The sequence below is a fragment of the Canis lupus genome, chromosome 20 (assembly GCF_011100685.1).
Source record: "Canis lupus familiaris isolate Mischka breed German Shepherd chromosome 20, alternate assembly UU_Cfam_GSD_1.0, whole genome shotgun sequence".
Taxonomy (NCBI): domain Eukaryota; kingdom Metazoa; phylum Chordata; class Mammalia; order Carnivora; family Canidae; genus Canis; species Canis lupus.
Window position 1 is genome coordinate 35807938 of NC_049241.1, and position 20571 is coordinate 35828508.

The following is a 20571-nucleotide window of genomic DNA, read 5'->3' on the forward strand; positions in this document are numbered from 1 at the left end:
AGGGAAAGGGGGATGACCCCTGACATCATACCTAAGGAATAATGAGTATACAGGTCTTCCACCCGAGGACTTTGCAGTTAGGTGAGCTGATGTAAATTCTCATTTTGCTTTATATGAATTCACTAGCCTTTAGGACACCGAGTCCTAAATGTACAATGGCCTAACATCAATTTGATGATAAACATGGAAATTGGTTCAAAATGGCCAAAGGAGTACACCTTCGTTTTTAGCCTGTTCCAATGTTTCAACAAAAAATAAATGCTTTGTCTTCTGAGATTTTCTCCAAATAAAAAGGGCCATAAGGGGCACCTGGTGGCTCAGTCAGTTAAGCTTCCAATATTGATTTCTGCTCAGGTCATGATCTCAGGGTCCTGAGATCGAGCCGGGCATGATCCCGGCACTCAGCATGGAGTCTGCTTGTCCCTCTCTCTCTCTCCAATAAATTAATAAAATCTTTAAAAAAGGCCCATAAAGTAAGAACATTGAAATCATTTTCTATCAGAAACTGAACTATAGTCAGTACTTTTTAAAAGATAACTAAATTTGATTCACAATGATTTGATAAAGTCCCTTTTAAATATTTACTCATTGACTTCAGATGATTTTTAATTAAACTTTCATTTTAAGGTAATTACAGATCCATAGGCAATTTTCAGAAATAACACAGAGTGATATTACATATCCTTTATCCAGTATTTTCCAATTATATATTGCAAAACTACAGTATGACATCACGACCAGGATATCTCCACTGACACAGTCAAGTTACAGAATGCTTCTGCCATCACAAGGATCCCTCGTGCTGCCCTTTTATAAACTTTCATCCCCCCATCCCCACTCCTCACCCCTGGCCACTATGAATGTATTCTCCACTTCTATCATTTTGTTATTTCAATAACAGTATATGAATGAAATCATGAAGTATATATTATTTGGGGATTGGCTTTTCTTTTCTTTTCTTTTTTTTTTAACTCAAGATAATTCTCCAAAGATTAAAAGACTCCTTCTGTGGCATGGATATATCAGTTTGTTTAACCATTCACCTTCTGTGGCATGGATATATCAGTTTGTTTAACCATTCACCTTCTGAAGGATACCTGGGTTGTTTCCAGTTTGGGTCTACTACGAATAAAAGCTGCTATGAACATTTATTTGCACACAGCTTTTTGTGTGAACGTAAGTTTTCATTTCTCAGAGATAAATGCCCAAGAGTGTGACTGCTGGAACACAAAATAACTGCATGTATAGTTTTATAAGAAACTGCCAAATGTTTTCCAGAATGGCTATACTATTTTACATTCCCATCATCCCAGTTTCTCCACATCCTTACCATCATTTGGTGTTCCTTTTTTCTTTGATTATTTTTTTATCTTAGCCCTTCTGATAGGTGTGTAGTAACATCTCATTGGAGTTTTAATTTGCGTTTCCCTAGCTAAGGATGTTGAATATCTTTTCATGTACTTACTTGCCATCTTCTTCGGTAAAATGTCTCTCCATGTCTTTAGATCATTTTCCAATCAGATTGTTTTTACTGTTGAGTTTGAGTTATTTATATATTCTCTATATACTAATTCTTTTTCAGATATGTGGCTTACAAATATAACTTGGGAGAAGATATCTGCAAGCCACATATCTATTCATCCTTTCATCAGGGTCTTTCACATGGCAGAAGGTTTTTGGGTCCCCTCCCCCAATGTTAATGTTATTAAATTTCCCTTTTATGGATTGTGCTTTTGGCATCAAGCCTAAGAACTCTGTTTAGCCCTAGATTCTAAAGATTTTCTCCTACTTTTTTTTAGAGTGTCAAAGCTGTCCACTTTACATTTAAATCTTTGGTTCATTTGAGGTAGGTATTTGTCATTTCTAATGGCTGAGTAATGTAAATTTTATTTAAGTAGGGAGCTTTGGGCCAAGGTTAAGTTGTTTTTTTAAAAAAAGAAATATTTTATTTATCTATTCATGAGAGACACGGAGAGAGAGAGGCAGAAAAACAGGCAGAGGGAGAAGCAGGCTCCCTGCAAGGATCCCGATGTGGGACTTGATCCTGGATCCCAGGATCATGCCCTGAGCTGAAGGCAGGTGCTCAACCACTGAGCCACCCAGGTGTCCCAAGATTAAGTTTTTTAATTTGTTTGTTTATGGATGTTCAATTGCTCCAGTACCATTTGTTGAAAAGAATATTTTTCCTCCATTGAATTATTTTTGCACTTGTGTCAAAAATCAGTTGGGCATATTTGTGTGGGTATATTTCTGTGTTCCTTCTTCTATTCTACTGAACTACAATTCAGTAATAACATTGATTGATTCAAAACCAATGTCAAGCTAGCCTTGCATATCTGGAATAAATCCTACTTTGTGGTGGTGTATTATTCTGTAGAAATAGATATATATAGTTAGATTTGATGTGCTAAAGTTTTGTCCTCATGAGGACCTTCATGAGGGTTATGGTTGGTAGGTTTCTCCCCTGCCAGGTTAGGTTTTTTTTTTTTTTCTGTTATGTACTATTTTTGTCTGGTTTATCAAGGAACCACTAGCCTCATAAAATTAGTTGAAGAGATTTCCCTCCTCTTCTATTTTTCTGGAAAAGATTTTGTAATATTCGTATTAATTCCTCTAAATGTTTAGTAGAATTGTCCAGTGAAACCATCTGGGACTCGAGATTTCTTTTTGGAAACTTTTAAATTATGAATTCAATCTCTTTAATATTTATAGGACTATTCAGGTTATCTATTTCATCTTGGTTGAATTTTGGTAGCTTATGGTTTTTAAGGATTTGGTTCATTTCTTTTAAGTTGTCAAATTTATGAATGTAAAATTGTTTGTAATATTCCCTTATTATCCTTTTAATGACTGCAGTTCTGTAGTAATATTCTGTTTCATGCCTGATGTTGATGATTTGTGACTTCTCTCCTTTTACTTGTCAGTCTTTCTAGAGATTTATTTGTTTTATTAATAACTTTTTGAAGGACCAGGTTTTGGTGCCATTAATTTTTCCCTGTAGTTTTTCTGCTTCAATTTAACTGATTTCTGCTCTTTATTATTTCCTTCCTTCTGTTTGCTATGGGTTTATTTTTCTCTCCTTTTTCTAATTTCTTGTGGTAGGAAGTTAGATTATGAATTTGAGGCCTTCCTCTTTTTAATATAAACATTTATTGCTCTAACTTTCCATCTCAACACTGTGATGGTTTTGTACCACATATTTTGATATATTGTTTTCTCATTTTCATTCATTTTTATATTTTTTAAATTTCCTTCGAGTCTTCCTCTTGGCCCATGTATTATTTAGTAGTATACTTAATTTCTAAGTGTTTGGAGATTTTTCTGTTGTCTTTTTTGTGATTGATGTCTAGCTTGATTCCATTGTCAACAGAAAACATGCTCTGTATGATTTCAACTCTGTTAAATTTATGAAGGTTTCTATTTTGACCCCAAATATTCTTTATCTTGGTTCCATAAGTGCTTGAAAAGAATGTGTCTTCTGCTGTTGTTGGGTATAATGTCCTGAAAATGTTATTTAGATCTTATCAGTTGATGATGTGCTTCAGTTCTTCTATATCCTTGCTGACTTTCTTTTCAGTAGTCTATTAGTTACTGACTGTGCAGAGTACAAGTCCCTAACTAGAACTCTAGGTTTATCTATTTCTACTCTCAGTTCTGTTAGTTTTTGTTTCATGTATTTTGAAGCTCTGTAATGTGGTCCAAACATATTTAGGACTGTTAACGTCTTCCTGGTGGATTGATTCTTTTATTCTTCTGTATTGCCCTTGTCTCTAGTAATAGTAATTTTTACTATTTAATATAGCCACTCCTGATTTTTCTTAAAAAAAAAAAAAAGTTTGCATAGTGTACCTTCTCCCATCCTTTTATTTTTGACATATCTGTGTCATTGTATTTCAAGTGAAATTCTAGTAGTCAGCATATGGTTATATTTTTAAAAATCCACTTGCCAATCTCTGTCTTTTAATTGCTGTGTTCAGACCATTTACATTTAAGATCACTAAATAGTGATATGTTAGGGCTTACATCTGCCAGTTTATCTTTTTTCCTGCTCATTTCCTCTGTGTCTTACTTCTTACATTCCTATGAATTACTTGTTAAGTACATTTCCCCCACTATCCGAAAGTAGAACATTCCTATGAAACTTGTTACAAACCGAAATGGCATAAAGCAAAGAAGCAATTACCAGTAATTTATATGAAAAATGTTTGCGCATTCCCAGACCCAAAAATAATCTCTCTTAGGCTTTTCTGATACCTTAGGACACATCTTGCTAAGTGACGCAGAAAATAAATGGAGATGAAGCACAGATGCTCAGAGACACAGCTCAAAGCTATGGAGGTTTCATGCCTTCATGGTTCCTGGGGAAGGAGTTTGGCAGGGCCACTCTCATCGCTCAGGGTGCACCCCATCTCAATAACAGCTTACTGCAAAACAAATGCTGGATGCTATTTTTGCTTTGTGCCTTTCTTCATAAAAGCAAAAATCCTGTTCAGCTATCTTTCAGTTAGCAAAAGCAGGTGCTAATGTAGCTCTTTTATAAAAGCAAAGTGGTGTAAAGTGACCTTTCAAAAAGTGTGGGACACCTGTATGTCTCTTTTCATTGTTTTCTTAATGGTTGCTCTGGGTGTCATAATATAAATATGCAATTTATCATAATCTACTGATATCAGCATTTACCACTTCTACTAAGATGTAGAAATCTTATTTCTAATTAGGTCCTTTTACCCTCCATACTTTCAAAATATAATTGGCTTGTTTTCTTAGCAACAATGGGCCTACGTCAGATGATGCTATAATTTTTGCTTCAATTATCCAATATGACTTAATAATCTCCTGATAATTAGGATACTCTACTATACTCCTATTTTAACCCAATCTAATATTCTTTCCTTTTTGAAGTTTTAAGCTTTTTTCTGTTTTTATTTTTGTTTTTGTTTTTCCTTTCTATTTAGAGAATTTCTCTGGCCACTTTTTACAAGTAGATTTGCTAGTAAAATTTTTTTATAGTTTTCCTTCATCTGAATATGTTTTTATTCCCTTCATTCATTAAGGACATTTTCACTGAATACAGAATCCTGAGTTGACAGTTGTTTTCTTTTATTACTTAAAAAATGCTCTGCCACTTTCTTCTGGCCACAGTGATTTCAGATGATAAGTCAGTTGTCATTCAAACTGGTAGTCTAAGCACTGTGCCTTTTTTCCTCTGTTGCTATCAAGTTATTTTTTCCCCTTCGTTTAATTATGTTTTTAATATGCCCTGCCATGGAGTGACTTGGGTTATCCTATTCAGAATCTATTCAGCCTCTTGAATATGTACGTTTATGACTTTCACTAATTTTAGGAAGTCTTCAGTCAATATATCTTCAAATATATATCTAGTCCTACTCTCCCTCTCCTCTCCTGGGACTTTTGTGATATGTTAGCTAGCTCTTCAGTTATCGCCCCACATGTCCCTGAGACCCTGTTCATTTTGTTCCATTCTATTTTCTCACTGCTGTTCAAATTGGGTAATTTCTATTGATCTGTCCTGACGTTTACTGATTTTATCTTCTGTCATATCCACTATACTACTGAGCTGGTCCAGTGAGCTTTCTATTTTGGTGACTGTATTTTCCAGTTCTATAATTTCCATTTGGCTCTGTTTAATAACTTCTATTTCTTTGCTGAGATTTTCTATTTTTTTTCATTTGTTTCAAGAGAATTCCTAATTGCTTGTTGAAGCGATTTTATGATTTCAACATCTGATTCATGTCAATATTAGCTTCTGTTGATGGTCTTTCCTCATCCTTATTGTGATTTTCCTGGTTTGGGGATGACAAGGGGTTTTCTATTGTATTCTGAACATTTTAGGTTTTATATTGTGAGATTCTGGATCTTATATAATCCTTTTCTTAGCCATCAGTCTCTGTGTTGAGGTATAGCACAAGGGCCAAGTGGGTGTGGGTGAGATGGAAGGTCAATTTCTTGTTCATCCCCTGCTGAAACTGTGGAGGGTTGGCCTATAGTTGTTCCATTGGTGTTTTTCTGGAGTAGAAAAGGTATTATCACAAAGGTTTTGTGTTGTAAGGCTACCCCTTTCCTGGTTGTTTGACTAGAAGGGACAGGCTTTTCTTGTTTTTTTTTTTAGAATTATTATTTTTGGTCTCTGCCTATTGTAGGTGCTGGAGGGAGGCTTCTGGGTGCTACATTCAGATGTCTGATGGGAATCAACAAGGAGACCCAGAGAACTCAGCTCGATGTCTTTAGGTGGAGGCAGCTCACCTTGCAGTCTTTCTATACTTGTGTGTTGGTTTACATCCAGGGTGTTTTAGTTGTAAGGGGTTGAATCTGATTGTAATGTGGCTACTCCACATTGGCAGAATCATATGTCCAGATAAATGTTTATATTCAAAAACACTCCAGTCTTCAATATCCAAACATTTTCAAAGGTAATTTTAAATAAATGCTCATCCCATTTTCTCCAACAATTTTTTCCTTCATTAGACCTCAGCTATCTAAATATCACACTGTCCTTTGTTTATTTGGGAAGCAATCTGAAGGGAAGTCTTGGTCATTTTAAGCTTCTTTTCTACTTAATGTTGCAGGCACCAACACTGGACAGCTATCTGAGGCTCTGGAGGATATTTCAATGCTACAGTATTGGGAAGGAGGTGGAATTCAAACCCAGGCAATGGTCAAACAAGAGGAAGGTCCCTAGGAAAACTGGTGATAAATTTTAAATAAATTAAATTTATTTAAAAAGATAAATGGTGGTCTAAGTCATTATGTCCTACCTTATCCTAAAAATGGCTATGAACAAACATTCTCTAGATACACTTGTTCTGTGAACTACAATGCACTTATTTCTCCCTCCAAACATAAAGCTTATTAGGGAGTTTCTTCCCCCTCAAATTGAAGCTTAGATATTAACTCTGGTATAATTTTTCCTTCTCACTCTGTCTTCTAGCTGGAGCAAATTTCTCCTAATCCTCCCTGTTGTTTACTCCCTCAGAGATGCCCAACCAAATGCTTCTACCACCTGTACCTAAAATAGTAGCCATGCCACTCCCTGTCCCTTTAAGCTAGGGGTGTCTCCCCAGCACAGGCACTGTGCCTTACAGAAACCTGCTTTGCCACTGCCCTCAGCCACTTCCTGGGAGTCTTCTCTCCAGGAGAGGGGCAGCCCCGAACGAACGACAGATACAACAAAACACAATGAATAATGGTAGTTGTGTGTCCCAGGAGGTGTGATACTGTTGCAGCCACAGCTATACCTTCAACCTAAATTGTTACTCAGCCCTGTAGGGGGTGGTATGGTGGTAACTGTGATGCTTTGTACTGACATATTTAAAGATGGCTAAGGGGATGGATGCCTAGGCGGCTCAGTCAGTTAAGTGTCCAACTCTTGATTTCAGCTCAGATCATGATCTCAGGATCCTGACATCGAACCTCACACTGGGCTCTGCACGGAGCATGGAACCTCCTTAAGATTCCCTCTCTCCCTACCCCTCCCCTCCCCACTATGTGCTTGCTCGCTCTTTCTCAAAAATAATTATTTAATTAATATGACTAAGGGGAAACAAGCTTTATTCTAGAGATATCTATTCTGGGATTTTTCCTAGAATTCTCCAATTAGAAGAGCAACTTCTACCCCACTTCCTAAGGTCCTCCTTTAACACACCTTCCTTTTGTTCCACAATATTTATGCAGCAGGCAATGCTCAGAGCATTGAATATACAGACGTCATCCCTATCATCATAAAGCTTACCTTCTAACCTGGGAGACAAGTTACCCCAATAGCTACCCCAACAATTGTTTAATCAATTATAGTAGGAAAAACAAGAAATTTAACAAGGGGATTTCAATTTTCTTTGAAATCTCAGCAAAAGCCATATTCTTTCAAAGGTGTCAACACAGGTATCAAGCACAACACAGAATGTGTACACAGTAAGAAAAAAAAGTAAATCAATGCAATTATTTCAGAACTATTGAGCTTCTGAACTCAATGTAATTATTTTATTGCCATGATTTTATTTGTGCTTCTTCATAAATGTTCTATGCACTGAGGTTCCAAGGCCCTTAATGAAAGGCAATACTTTGATGAATTTGTAAAAATTAGAACAGAAATACTGTCAGCAACCACTGTAAGAGACACTAGGTTTGTATCATGACCCTTGATGCACCTGCCCAGCTGCAGACCCTACCTCCTTGTTTGTCCTGTCAGCTTGCACCAATGTCCCATTCAGGCAAGGTTCCACGTAGTGAAGCTCCTCATTATACTGTAAAGAGATCAAAGAGCCAGGGGGACACAATTAATCATTTGAGGGGTACCAGATAATTTAAGGGTACATGCAAATAAACAAAAAAACAACATAACTACAGGCTCAGTTCATTCACATAGGTGACTTTCTCAATTGATGCCTCTACATAAAATCGTGCTTAAGTGCCAAATATTCTTCTCTTGTTTGAGGAAGAAAGTTCTAGAGCCTGTGCTGGTAGATGGCAATGTTCAGGGGGTGTACACAGTTAACTGACTATCCTTCGGGGATGGCTCCAAACACTGGGCCTCTGTGGCCATGGCTGACTGCATGATCCAGGTGGGATCTCAAGATCATCCCGAGTTGCGCAAATATCACTCCAGCTCCCATCTTTGGTTTTCTGGAGCCCAAGGACCTGTGTGTGGGCCACACATGAGTAACAAAAACAGAATGGAGGAAAGGCCTTGATGTCCCCCCCCCTCCTCCATTACTCTGGGAGGCTCTGTGGTTTTTTATCAGAGTGCTGCTCAAGAGCAGCAGCACCACCTTCCATACAAGCCAGCCAAGGCCAGCCTTCCCATTCCTTTTTATCCCAGAATACCTAGAATGTGACCATTTGTTTTTGTTGAAAGCTCACAATTAGAAAATGGAAATTTAAGCATGATTCTATGCACTGTGGCTAGGCTGGGTCCTTCTGAAATACAAATCAGGTCATGTTGCTTCCTGCCAACCCCATTCACAATTTCCACTGCTCTGCAGATAAACCTTCCCAGGGTGTGGCAGGGCTCTGGACACTTGGCCCTGTTGATCTTTCCAACTTCACTCCTTCATTAGCCCTCCCTAAAACCTCAGCACTAGCTAACCCCAATTCCCTTCCTGCCCTCTGAGATATCTCATCTTCTTCTCCCACTCAGGGCCCTCTGCCTGGAGCTCTTGCTCTGGCATCTCCCAGCTGACTTCTGTTCATACTCTGGGTTACATCATTCCTGCCTCCTCTGGGAAGCAGCCTCTGGTGTAGGTGAAGCTCCTTTCCTGCAAACTCCCAAATTCTAATAGCCTGGGGTCTGGACCCCTTACCATAGGTGGGCCCACATTGTCAGGACCCATATCTGGCCCCTTGGTACACTCCCTGTGATGAGCACAGGGCTGGGCCCAAGGTCGGTGTCCAAGAATCATGTGTTCAATGAGCATCATTACATTTCCCACTCCAGCTACTGAAAGTCCAGCCCAAAGCTCTAGAGGAAAGGAACGAGAGCCATTTCTCACAGGTCCAGCTCTCAAGCAAAGTCTGGCTAAGGAGTGCAGACTTCAAGTGGACAGTGAGGACCATGGAGGGCTGTGCACAGGGAAGTGAGTGAATAAAGAGATGAGCATGGGCCCACTGCTCCAGACACACCTCAGTGACAGACTGCAGAGGGCCAGACATGCAGCTGCTATGATAGTGACAGAAACACCTCCTGTCTCAGGGTTGAAGCACTTGCTAAGCAGGCAGGAGCGGAGATAATGACATCAGCAACTCACTGTGACTGAGTACTCTCTTCATCAAGGCACAGGCTAGACGTCATTCAACGGCATACCTCAACCATGCCTCCTTTACAGACGGGGAAACCAAGGCAGAACAAGGATGAACAACTTGTCCAAAGTCACTGCAAAGTCCAGATTCAAACCCAGGCAGCTTGACTTCTCAGCCAATGACCATAGGACCTCAAAGCCCCCAATTTCTCCTCTCTGGCCCCCAAGCCTCTGTGGTTCCCATCAGTCTGACTCTGGCTCCGTCCTTAATCTTTGTTCTCAGCCATGCAAAAGCCTTTGAAGAAATTACAGTTCAATGGTCATAGGGCTTAGATCGCCTCTGAGAAGGTACAGAGAAAAAACACATTGATGTAATTCTGGAATTAGCTATTGACAAATGGGAGCATGACTGTTCCATTAGTCAACAAATGGAACATCATCTGAGGATTCAGGAAGCAAATCACAGTCCAACTCAAAGAAGAGCTTCTCCAACATTCTCAGCCCATATTGGACTGATGCTGGAAGTTGCTGAAAAAGCAGCCATTCCTCTGTCCTCTACCTCCTTTGCTGACTGAGTGAGATGAGGGTCACAAGATGCCCATTCCAAAGCCAGGAGCATAATTATTCTTAGCTAATCACAGCTATCCTGTCCTGCTCTGCTGGACGCATGTTTTCCTACCCGCCTTTAAGCTAGAGGTGGTCACATGACCCATTCCCAGCCAACAAAACATAAGGGTCATTTTCTCAGGACTTTCACTGAATTGTCTTGCCATTGAAAGAAAAATCTTCTTTACCCACTGCCCACCTTCCCATGTTCCTTCCCACTTGGGATGCCACTGCACGATTGCAGCATCCATTTTACAACCATGAGGTGATGAGATTAAGAATGGAGAGCAAAGCTCAAGAAGATGGAGCCAGTGTGGGTCATTGATGACACTGCTGAAGCATCACGCCAAACCTATAGCTGCCGTGCTGCACGTCTCTTCCAGAGATTATGAAATGCCTATATGCTGAAGCAGGCTGTATTCAGTTGTTCTGTACCTTGCACTCTCAAACTTCCCAACTCTATTTTCTAGGAGAATTTTAAACTTTACATTCTACTTAATACACATTATCAATATTGACTCCTGGGGTTGCATAGTCTGAGGTGAGAGTCAGGACACATGGGTCCACGTGCCATGTACTTCCTGTGTGGTCTTGGGAAAGTCACCTAACCTCATGTCCTGGATTCTTATACATAAGAAGTGCTAAGTCATCTTCTGTTTACCCTCCAGGGGACCCTGTGAGGATCCAGTGAGGCAACAGACCTGAAATTGCTTTGCTAGTGTGAAGGCCTATATATGTGGGGGGCTGCAGAGTGGGCTGAAAAGTAAAGACCAAGATGTTCTTGCCCTCATCAGGGAGGAACATGTGCAGTAATCAAAACCATGCTTTCCATCACTGTGTGAGCCATGGCCACAGTGGAGGAATCTGCTCTTCTGAACCCTCGCCAGCTTGTTAGTGGCATCATCCAAGCTTGCAGTTGACTAATTTCCCTTGACTGCATCAGGATAAAGCTATGCTGAGCAATCTGGTCTATATCACCGAAGGGAGTTGGGCTCAGCCGTCCATGTGAGGAAAGAGTGCACACCAGGCAGCTGTGCCAAGGAGGCCCGTGGACTGTGCATGCTCACCACACTACCCAGTGCTTCTCCCTAGGGGAATACCAAAGGTACCCTTTATGTGAAACTGTTTTCCAAGCTCCCAGTAGCTCTCTGTTTGGAAGCCTTCCAGTTTCTACATTTTAATGGATATTCCCTAGATTTCCACTTTGTGAAACAATGATGGAGGATGGTCATATCAATTCACAACTGAAGATCTGGTCACCTCCAGCCCTAAGATACAGTGGTCGGATAAACAGCTCTCCTTCATCCCTACTTGAACAATCAGATATCAGTAATCTAAAAAAGAAAAGGATGCAGTGCACATCGTCATCACTGACCAGGTGGAATTCTCTTCCACCATCAGCTTGGTCAAGGTCTCTCTGCTCTCTGAGTCTCAGCATTTGCATTGTGGAAATGAGAATTGTTTTTTTTTTTTTTTTAATTTTTTTTTTAATTTTATTTATTTATTTATTTATGATAGGCACACAGTGAGAGAGAGAGAGAGAGGCAGAGACACAGGCAGAGGGAGAAGCAGGCTCCATGCACCGGGAGCCCGACGTGGGATTCGATCCCGGGTCTCCAGGATCGCGCCCTGGGCCAAAGGCAGGCGCTAAACTGCTGCGCCACCCAGGGATCCCTGGAAATGAGAATTGTAACTAAACTTCTCCCATGAACTCATGGTGAGCATGAAATGAGGTAATTCAGTGAAGAGTCAATGCAGAACTGGGCATAAAAGAAAGAGAAAGAAGTCATCTGGATGCACACACACAAGGAAGAAAGAAAATGAGTGTCATGTGTACTACCTAGAGAGAAAGACCAACAAATACAGCCTCCATCTGGAGCTGACATTTACTAAGTGGGCAGGGGGTGGTGAGGACAGGGGTCGCATGCTCCTGATCTCTGCTGGAGAGCACGGGCTCTGCATTCATTGGATAGAAGTGCTATACCAATAGGCACATGTGACTGTGGGTAAATACCGAAGGCAGAAACCACTGAGGTACGTGGCTGTACACTGCCCACTCCATGCCACACTCTGAACCCTCTCAGTGGCCAGGGTCTTTGGCAGACATGGAGCCAAGACTGTGTAGCCAGCTTACTGCCAAATTCCCTCCCAGGAAAGCATCTGCCATGGAGCCCTTCGGTCCTCTATCTGCCCACCGAATATCCAGTAAGCACCTGCTATGTGCCAGGGACATAAAACACTGGCTTAAATTTGCACATGATCATCATTGGAAAGTGATCATGAACCACTTTTTCATACTTTTATCCATAAAATAATGTGCTCATTACATCTAAAGATAATGGCTATTTTTCCATTTCATGATAAAAAGTGCTCATCTATGATGTTGCCATGGTCCATCCAAAAAACAAAAACAGGTTTAAGGCAAACCCATGATCTTCTTCAGGGGTTAGACTACATCCCACTCCTCTCTTCTCTCAGGAACTATCCTTCCCTTTCTCCCATGCCAACCACATAACTCTGTACTCTGACAGCAAGGACACATGGCCATCTGCCTTTTCTTTCCTTCCTGTGAAATCCCTGTAACCATTCCTACATCTACCGTTAGGGACACAGCATAATGGGAATTTTAATGATCTAAAATAGGAAAGCCAAGGTTTAAGTTTGATTAAATGAATGGCCAGAATGTGTTGGAGAAGGATCTAAACACAAAGAATAGATGGGCTGGGCTCACCCACCAAGGCTCACACAAGCTTTGATGTCGGTGTAGAATTGCGTCACAGGCTGGCTCACATAAATTGAAGCCTAGAGCCCAAGAGTGAAAACCAGCTGATTCTGGTATCTGGATGATATTGAGAACTCAGCTCTACTTCATGTTGGAAGCTGGACTTGAGGATGAAAGCAATGGAGCTTTCAGACCTAACAGAAGAAGACCATTAGTCACCTAAGAAAGAGGGTAAGGGAAGACCTAGCTAAGAAGGGAGAAACTTGAGGGAGACATCCCACACATCACCCTGCAGCTGACCCTCCATGTCCTCCACCGCCTCCAGATGAAGTCCCAATTGTTCTACGTGGCTGACCAGACTTGTCGGGTCTGGCCTGCCTCTCTCCATCCAGCCCCATTCTTTTTATCATCAACTACCTCCATGCCCACCCCACCTCCCACATTCACCCTGCCCCCAACTCCAATATGTCCAGACAATGAATACCTTTCAGTCAACCCCACCGGACCAGGCTGTGCTTCCTGTGGGTGGGAGAGGAGTGACCACTCACCAGTAAATAGCACCTTCCTCCTGAACTGTGTATTCTCCTCCACCTGCCCTACCTCTTGCAGATGCCCTGCTACCTTAGTGTTCCCGCAGTCATCACTTTTTCCACAAAGTCATCAATGGGCCTCCAGCTGGTTACTCGCCCAGCTCTGTGCTCTCCCAGGCCCCCTCACCACTCCCTCAAAGACTGCACTGCCCCCACTGGGCTCTGAGCATCTGCTTCCTGGTTGTCCCCACACCCAACACACACACACACACACACACACACACACACACAATTCAAGGTTCACAGGAGAGGACAATCTGTCTTCCGTATTTACAGTGGCAGCCCTCATATAATACTTCATTCTTAGCACTTGATAGAATTCATTGAATGAAGAAATAGAACAAACAAATGAAAAGCAAAGTCATAGAGCAGATCACACAGGGAAAAGAAGAGAAACAAAGCCTAGAGAAAAAAAAAATTGACAGAAGAAAAAACAAAAAAACAAAAAAAAAAAAAGAGAGAATCTCTCCCCCGTTCAAAAAAACAGATAAACAAAAAGTAAATGAAGTAAGTGGGTACGTTTTAGAGAATCCTAAGTTCCACAAAACAAAACAAACAACAAAAAAAGAACATAGAATTAAAATGCTGGCATGCTCATGCAATACAAAAAACTGATGTAGAATTACTGGAACTCCATTAAATATTTATATGGTTTTATCGGTGCACTTTTGATTAAACAACCTTTAGAATGAAAATGTGTAGGGCTTATGTAACGAAGCAGATGAACCCACAATATTTTCACCAACACAGGCATCCCTGAGATCTTCTGCATTACAAAAGCTTCTTGTGTAATTTGAAACACGACTGGACATAATTAGTAGTACAGAACAAATGAGCACTGCAAGAAAATACCATCCTCATACTTTTAATACGGAATCGATTACTTTAAAAAGCAAATCCATAGCAGACAAAGCACTGGAGAAACGGTTCTAAAGAAAATCCTACAAATTAAAACCAGGGCACCAGAAACTTCTGGGTTGAACTAACAAATGATGCTCTTCTCTATTCAGCTCTGCACAAACACAGGCTGCAGGAGGCATTTAAATTGATTTAACAATATCAGTCCAGTTAATATTGTGTTCATTTAATGCATGGCTTAGGCTTCTGTAAAATCATTTTTCAAATTTCAGCATCGGACAGAATTAGCACCCTCATTTTTATGATAATATTGTTAATTTAATGCATGGCTTGTAGTTAGACTTCAAAGCAAATCAGAAAAATATGCCTTTTCTCTTGTCAGTGACATCTCTCTTCATGCACCAGTGGTTTGACCTTAAATTTTAACTTCGGCTGCACAAAATCACTCTCATATTTCTTCTATTCTTCTATAATTTGATCATTTAGTTCATCAGTCTTAGATTTTGCAATACCCTGCCCATGAAAGCCAAAACAGTTTTTTAACATTATCGTTTCATGTTTATTCTCTGGAAAGACCTGACTTGGAAGCTTTGCAGTATGGCATATAAGATGCATTTAGCCAATGAGCTTCATACAAATATGCAAACATGCAAAACTGACTGAAATGGCCAAGGAAAGGCTTTTCCACTGTTTACCCCTGCCTATGAGGACCCTGAAAACTGAGCGGCAATGATGAAGTAGATTTGTATAAACAAATACCTATAACACACAAGGGCTTCCGCCACTGAAAAACAAGAATGTATTCTTTACTTTCTCTCTAAAACTCTGAAATGTCTCCTCACACATCTACCCAGCCAGCAGGAGAAAGCTGACAGTGTAATGAAGGGTGAAATGATAATGTCCTCTTCCGTAAATGGAATCCAGCCTACAGGAACAATGCACTCAAACTGATTTGCAGGGCATTCTGGAAAGAGCTTCAGACCTCCCATCCCCCTGCACTTACAAGAGCCTGCAGTGGGATGTCCCTCTAGACGGAGGCAAGTAACCATTTTAAACAGACTGAAGAACCTACATACAACATATTACTAGAGCAATTTTGCCAGTGTAGAAAAACATAATGGAGGAAAAAATCTGCCACCATGATGTGGCAAGGCAATGTTGGTAAAACATACCTTGAAAGAGACAATTTCAGGGAATGCACATGGAGATTCACCATTTATAAATTCGTGATTTAGGACCTTCCAAGTATTGGTATTTGGAGATGGGGCCTTTGGGAGGTGATTAGGACTAGATGAGGTCATGAGGGTCAGGCCTCATGATGGGATTAGTGCCCACATAAGAGGAGACAGGACAGAGCTTGCTCCTTTTCTCTCTCCCTCTCCATGAGCACACACAAAGAGAGGGTGGCTGTCTACAAGCCAGGAAGGGAATTCTTACAGAAGCCATACCCTATTGGACCTTGATCTTGGACTTTGCAGTTTCTACAACTATAAGAAAATAGATATCTGCATGTAAGCCACCCAGGTTATGGTATTTTGTTACAGCAGATGGAGCTGACTGATACAGACATACCTTATCTTATTGTGCTTCACAGAGGGAAACTTACTTTTTAAAGGGTTGTGGCGACCCTATGCAGAGCAAGGCTATTGGCACCATTTTTTCCAACTGCACTTCCTGATTCTGTGTCTCACTGTCACATTTTGGTAATTCTCACAATATTTCAGACTTTTTTATTATTCTATTTGGTATGGTGATCTGGGATCATTACTGAAAGCTCAGGTGATGATTAACAATTTTTAGCAATAAAGTATTTTAAAATTAAGGTTCATACATTGTTTTTCAGACTTAATGCCATTGCAAACTTACAGACTACTGAATAGTGTAAACGTAACTTTTATATGCACTGGGAAACCAAAAACTTCATTTGTCTCACTTTATCATAATATCTGTTAAATCTTGGTGGTCTGGACCCAAAACCACCATATCCCCAAGGTATGCCTGTATAGTTTTTAGGTGTGTAAACATAATATCCTGCTTAATGGAAATTCTCATAATACCTAAGTATGTGCATACCCTTTGGGCCAACAATTTTGCTTCTAGATGTTATTCAATAGAAGCACACCCGGCCCTACAAAAATACATGGCCAAGTCCATTCTTGGAGTGAAAAAAAGACCCATAACAGCATGATGCCCAGCAAAGGGGGGGAGGGCGGTGCTGGTTAAATAATTAATGTCAACTAGATGTGATGAAGTGCTCTGGTCTTCAAATACATTTGCTTATGAGTATGGAAGCAAGTTGCTGAATATTCTGGAAAAGAGGATTCTATTGCTGTGGAAAATTATATATGTTCATATACATGGAAAAATTCAGAATAAGTGGCAAACAGCAAGGGAATGGGAACTTTTCTGAATTATTTAAAATTTTCACATGTGTTGCCTATAAGACAATCAACGTGTAAAACTGTTAATTAACGGTTCCTTTTATTACCTCGGGCTTTCAATATACTAACGAATTTGATCCATTCTCTTAACCATTAGGGGACAGAGTTCATGATTTTACTATAGAGGCTTCACATAAAAAAGTTCAGAGTATCTTTCTATTCGTCAAAATAATTATGTAAATAGTCTTGAAGCTGATCAATTACGTTGAAAACCAACAAGCAGATGTACAGTGAGGGTTAATGGGACCTCTAATGGGCTTCTTTATATAAGGGGGCAATTGGGGTAAAAAAATAATAATTTTTTCCCTTAACTACTCTAAAATAACTAGCATGTCTACTGCTAATTATCTTAATCGCTCTGTCTTCATTATTGAGTTGACACTGTTTGTATATCTTAATGAACTTACAAAGATTATTTCAATCGATTGGTTTTGTTAACAGAACAATAAATCCTGACTGATAAAGGATCCACGATGTAATTAGTTAGCACTTCTTATTATGCTAATTTCTGATACTTCTGTAATGAGTAATTAAAGATTAATAAGAAAGATAGTCCCAAATTAGCTGCTTCTTATCTGTAAATGCTTCAGGATGTGTGGGGGGATCAAGCTATATTTGCATATTCACAAGGAGACTGGTAACTAGAGTAACTTTGCTTGATTCAGAAACCCAAAGATCTGTCTGAAAGATTCCCTGAAAGAACTGTGCCCTGCGGCCAGTTTTACAGCAAGGTTGAGCTGCTCCACTAATTTTTTCACTTCTGCTCACAAAGCAGACATACGGTAAAGCCAGTTTCTGAGTTCTTACTGAGCCACTTTTTCTAGCTGTGGGACCGCACGCTGAGGCTTCTACTTGTGGCGCCTCTGTCTCTGTGCTGCGTGGCACAGAGCTGGGGTGAAGCCCCAATGAGAACGTCCACATTGGACACTTAGGAGGAGGAGGCAAGACGGATCTAGGGATTATTCTTTCAACACATATTTAAACTCTTTCTTTTGGCCAGTCACTGTCCCAGGCACTGGGTATAGCTGAATAAATAAACAAGGTTAACCCCTGCTCCCATGCAATGTATTGTTCTCTTTCTCTTCCTTTTCTTTTTAGGGCTTTTTAAAATCGGAAGCTATAAATCATGGGGACCCACAGCTGTGCCTTCTTGCTCAGTCTCATCAGAAGCATGCAGGCAGGACACTAATTCAAGTAATCCCAACGTAATATAAACCCAATGTCATTTAAACACTCATGCTTTCTTCCTAGCAAGTATAAGAAGGTATTGTGCCCATGCAGAAGGCTGCCCAGATAGAGGACCTGGTGATGACGCACTCTGCTCAGGAGCTGGGGCAAGCCACAGACCACACACTTGGAGCCCATCTATGCTGTTCTTCAAAGAACACCCCTTCTTTCATATCCATTGGTCCAGTGGGCATCCTGTGCCCCAGCTCAGGTAATCCTTGGCAGCAACTCTGTGGGTGATGTGATTACTGAAGCTCCAGCTGATGTCCTAGGTAGAGGTGATGTGGCAAAGCACTGCTGACCACTGGGCAGGAGCACCTGGTTAGGTACTCATGGAAAAGAAACAGCCTCATTTTGGCTATAATCTTTAGGGAAAGAGTAGGAGGGATGTCACATCACATAATTGGGACAAAGAGGAAAAAGAACTAGAGATGGAAACCAGAAATCAATGCTCCTTTCCAGGAAGCATGTTACTGCCTGCTTAGGTCCTGGGTCTCCCACCTTCCTGCTCTAGGACCTTGGGCAAGTCAATGACCCTCTCAACCCCAGCATCAACTGAGAAAATGCCAAAACCATCTCCTACCTCCTAGAGTTGCTGTGAGGAACAAAGCAATGAAAACACAAAGAGTAAGCAAATGGCATTCATAGGCACTTAATAAATGCTGCTTTTGTTTCTAAAGCTGAGATTGAGTGTTCTGTGAGCCTTACACAGCTCTCCACAGTTTAGTTGTTTCATCATCATGATTATTATTATTATCATTCCACTAGCCATTTAAGGAACATCTTGCAAGATCTAATTCCCTAAGGTTTCAAAAAGGTTGGCTCCCCAGGAAAACCAAATCTGGTGCTACTTTTGCAGATGGCAGTGTCCGAGTGCTTGTGGAGAGGAAATGTGCTCCACTGCTTTCCCAGACTCTGAAAGCCATTCCAGCATACGGATTCAGTGAAGCCCCATGGGACTAACCTGTCCTCATCTTAGGCGGGACATCTAATGCTGTATGTACAAAAGCAATGAGAATGTGAATCAGTTGCTATTGAAAGATTAGATGAGCCCAAAGTGCAGAGAAAGCACAAAACAGCTGCACTCACAGCAATAATGTTGAAAAAGTCATCATCCCCCAGTGTATCCAAAATAGATGAGACGGTTTGCTTGGCGATAGTGAGACGGAGTCCTTTCATGCTGCCACTGACATCAACTAAAATGACCACGTCTTTCGGAGAAGTCGCTGCCTGGATGTACCTAGGTCAGGGGAAAATTAAGCAAAAATGAGGTAAAAATGAACCTCTCCATAAGTTCTCCCTTTAACAAGTATCTAAGAAGTCTGACCATTTCCTACCATTTTCGGTTCCTGCAGTCAAAGGCAATGACTCCATTCTCATCTGGTTCCCATTTAATCCCTAGAAGAAAAATGAAGTTATGAGAAACCCAGAAACTTCAAATATTTATTCATAGCATTTCAAGGCTGCTCTGCTTTGCTGATTGAACAGACAGGGTGAAAAATCACATGCAATGACCAGCCCTGGAGCTCATCACATGCTCCATCGCCATCTCTGGGAAGGTGCTTTAGGGCTATAACACTATAACAAACGTGTCCTTAGCTCCGTTGCTCCAAGACCTGCTGGAGTGGACTTTGGAGTCAACAAAGGATGAGACTCCAGCCCCTTCCTGTGGCTAATGGTCATTTCTCACTGTCTCACAAGTTGTTGGACCTGGTAGCATCATTCATAGACCTCTGGGCAGAGTCAGGCCAAGTCCCTGGGTCTGGGCAAAGCAGTATGTGTAGCACATGAGTAGAAAACATCAATACATTTCCATCTCAGAATACACGCAGGTCTGTTCCCCCGTCACTTCTGTATATATAATCAGGAATACTGGCCTGGCTTTCCATACTGAGATGGAAAAAATGGGCCTAATTATGCTGCATTACAAAGTTTGAATTTCAGGCTTTGAAGCCTGGAGAGTTTTCCCCATGTGTAAGATGGGATCCCATATCCTTCATCTTGTGGTTTGCAGACTGGTCGGGATACATCCAAGGTTGGCATTCTCTATTTACAACTCGGTTTTTGAGAATACAATTTGATTTAAAAAGGAAAGTGTTTGCTGACTAAAAATAAGATAGCGAATCATTGTTTTCAGCCATCAATGCTGCTCACGGATGGAGGATTTAAAATACAGACTTTAGAGTGAAGAAAATAAAAACAGAAAAATTATTTTTGTAGGAAGAAATCCTGACTCAGATGGTAGCATTGGCAGTCTCCTATCCAATTCCTGATGGCCAGCTTTCTGGACCACGCTGAAATAAGAATACGTGCTTGAGATAACACCCCCAAATTATTACTCAGAAAACCATGAGATGGCAGTTTGTTACCTAAAGATT

General features: G+C 40.7%; 1 protein-coding gene across 10 annotated transcripts in view; it reads right to left on the minus strand.

Moving 5' to 3' along the window:
* The window catches only part of CACNA2D3 (calcium voltage-gated channel auxiliary subunit alpha2delta 3), a 946725-nt gene that overhangs the window by 419250 nt on the left and 506904 nt on the right, over window positions 1-20571 (minus strand). For all 10 annotated transcript variants that reach the window (XR_005374880.1, XM_038566127.1, XM_038566132.1 and 7 more), the window contains 3 exons: window positions 19531-19591; window positions 19283-19433; window positions 8184-8258 (listed from right to left, as the gene is read on the minus strand). Coding sequence is in view for 9 of the 10 variants with exons in the window: in XM_038566127.1 (XP_038422055.1) it covers window positions 8184-8258; window positions 19283-19433; window positions 19531-19591 (287 nt within the window). In the remaining variant the exon portion in view is untranslated. The remainder of the gene's footprint in view (window positions 1-8183; window positions 8259-19282; window positions 19434-19530; window positions 19592-20571) is intronic.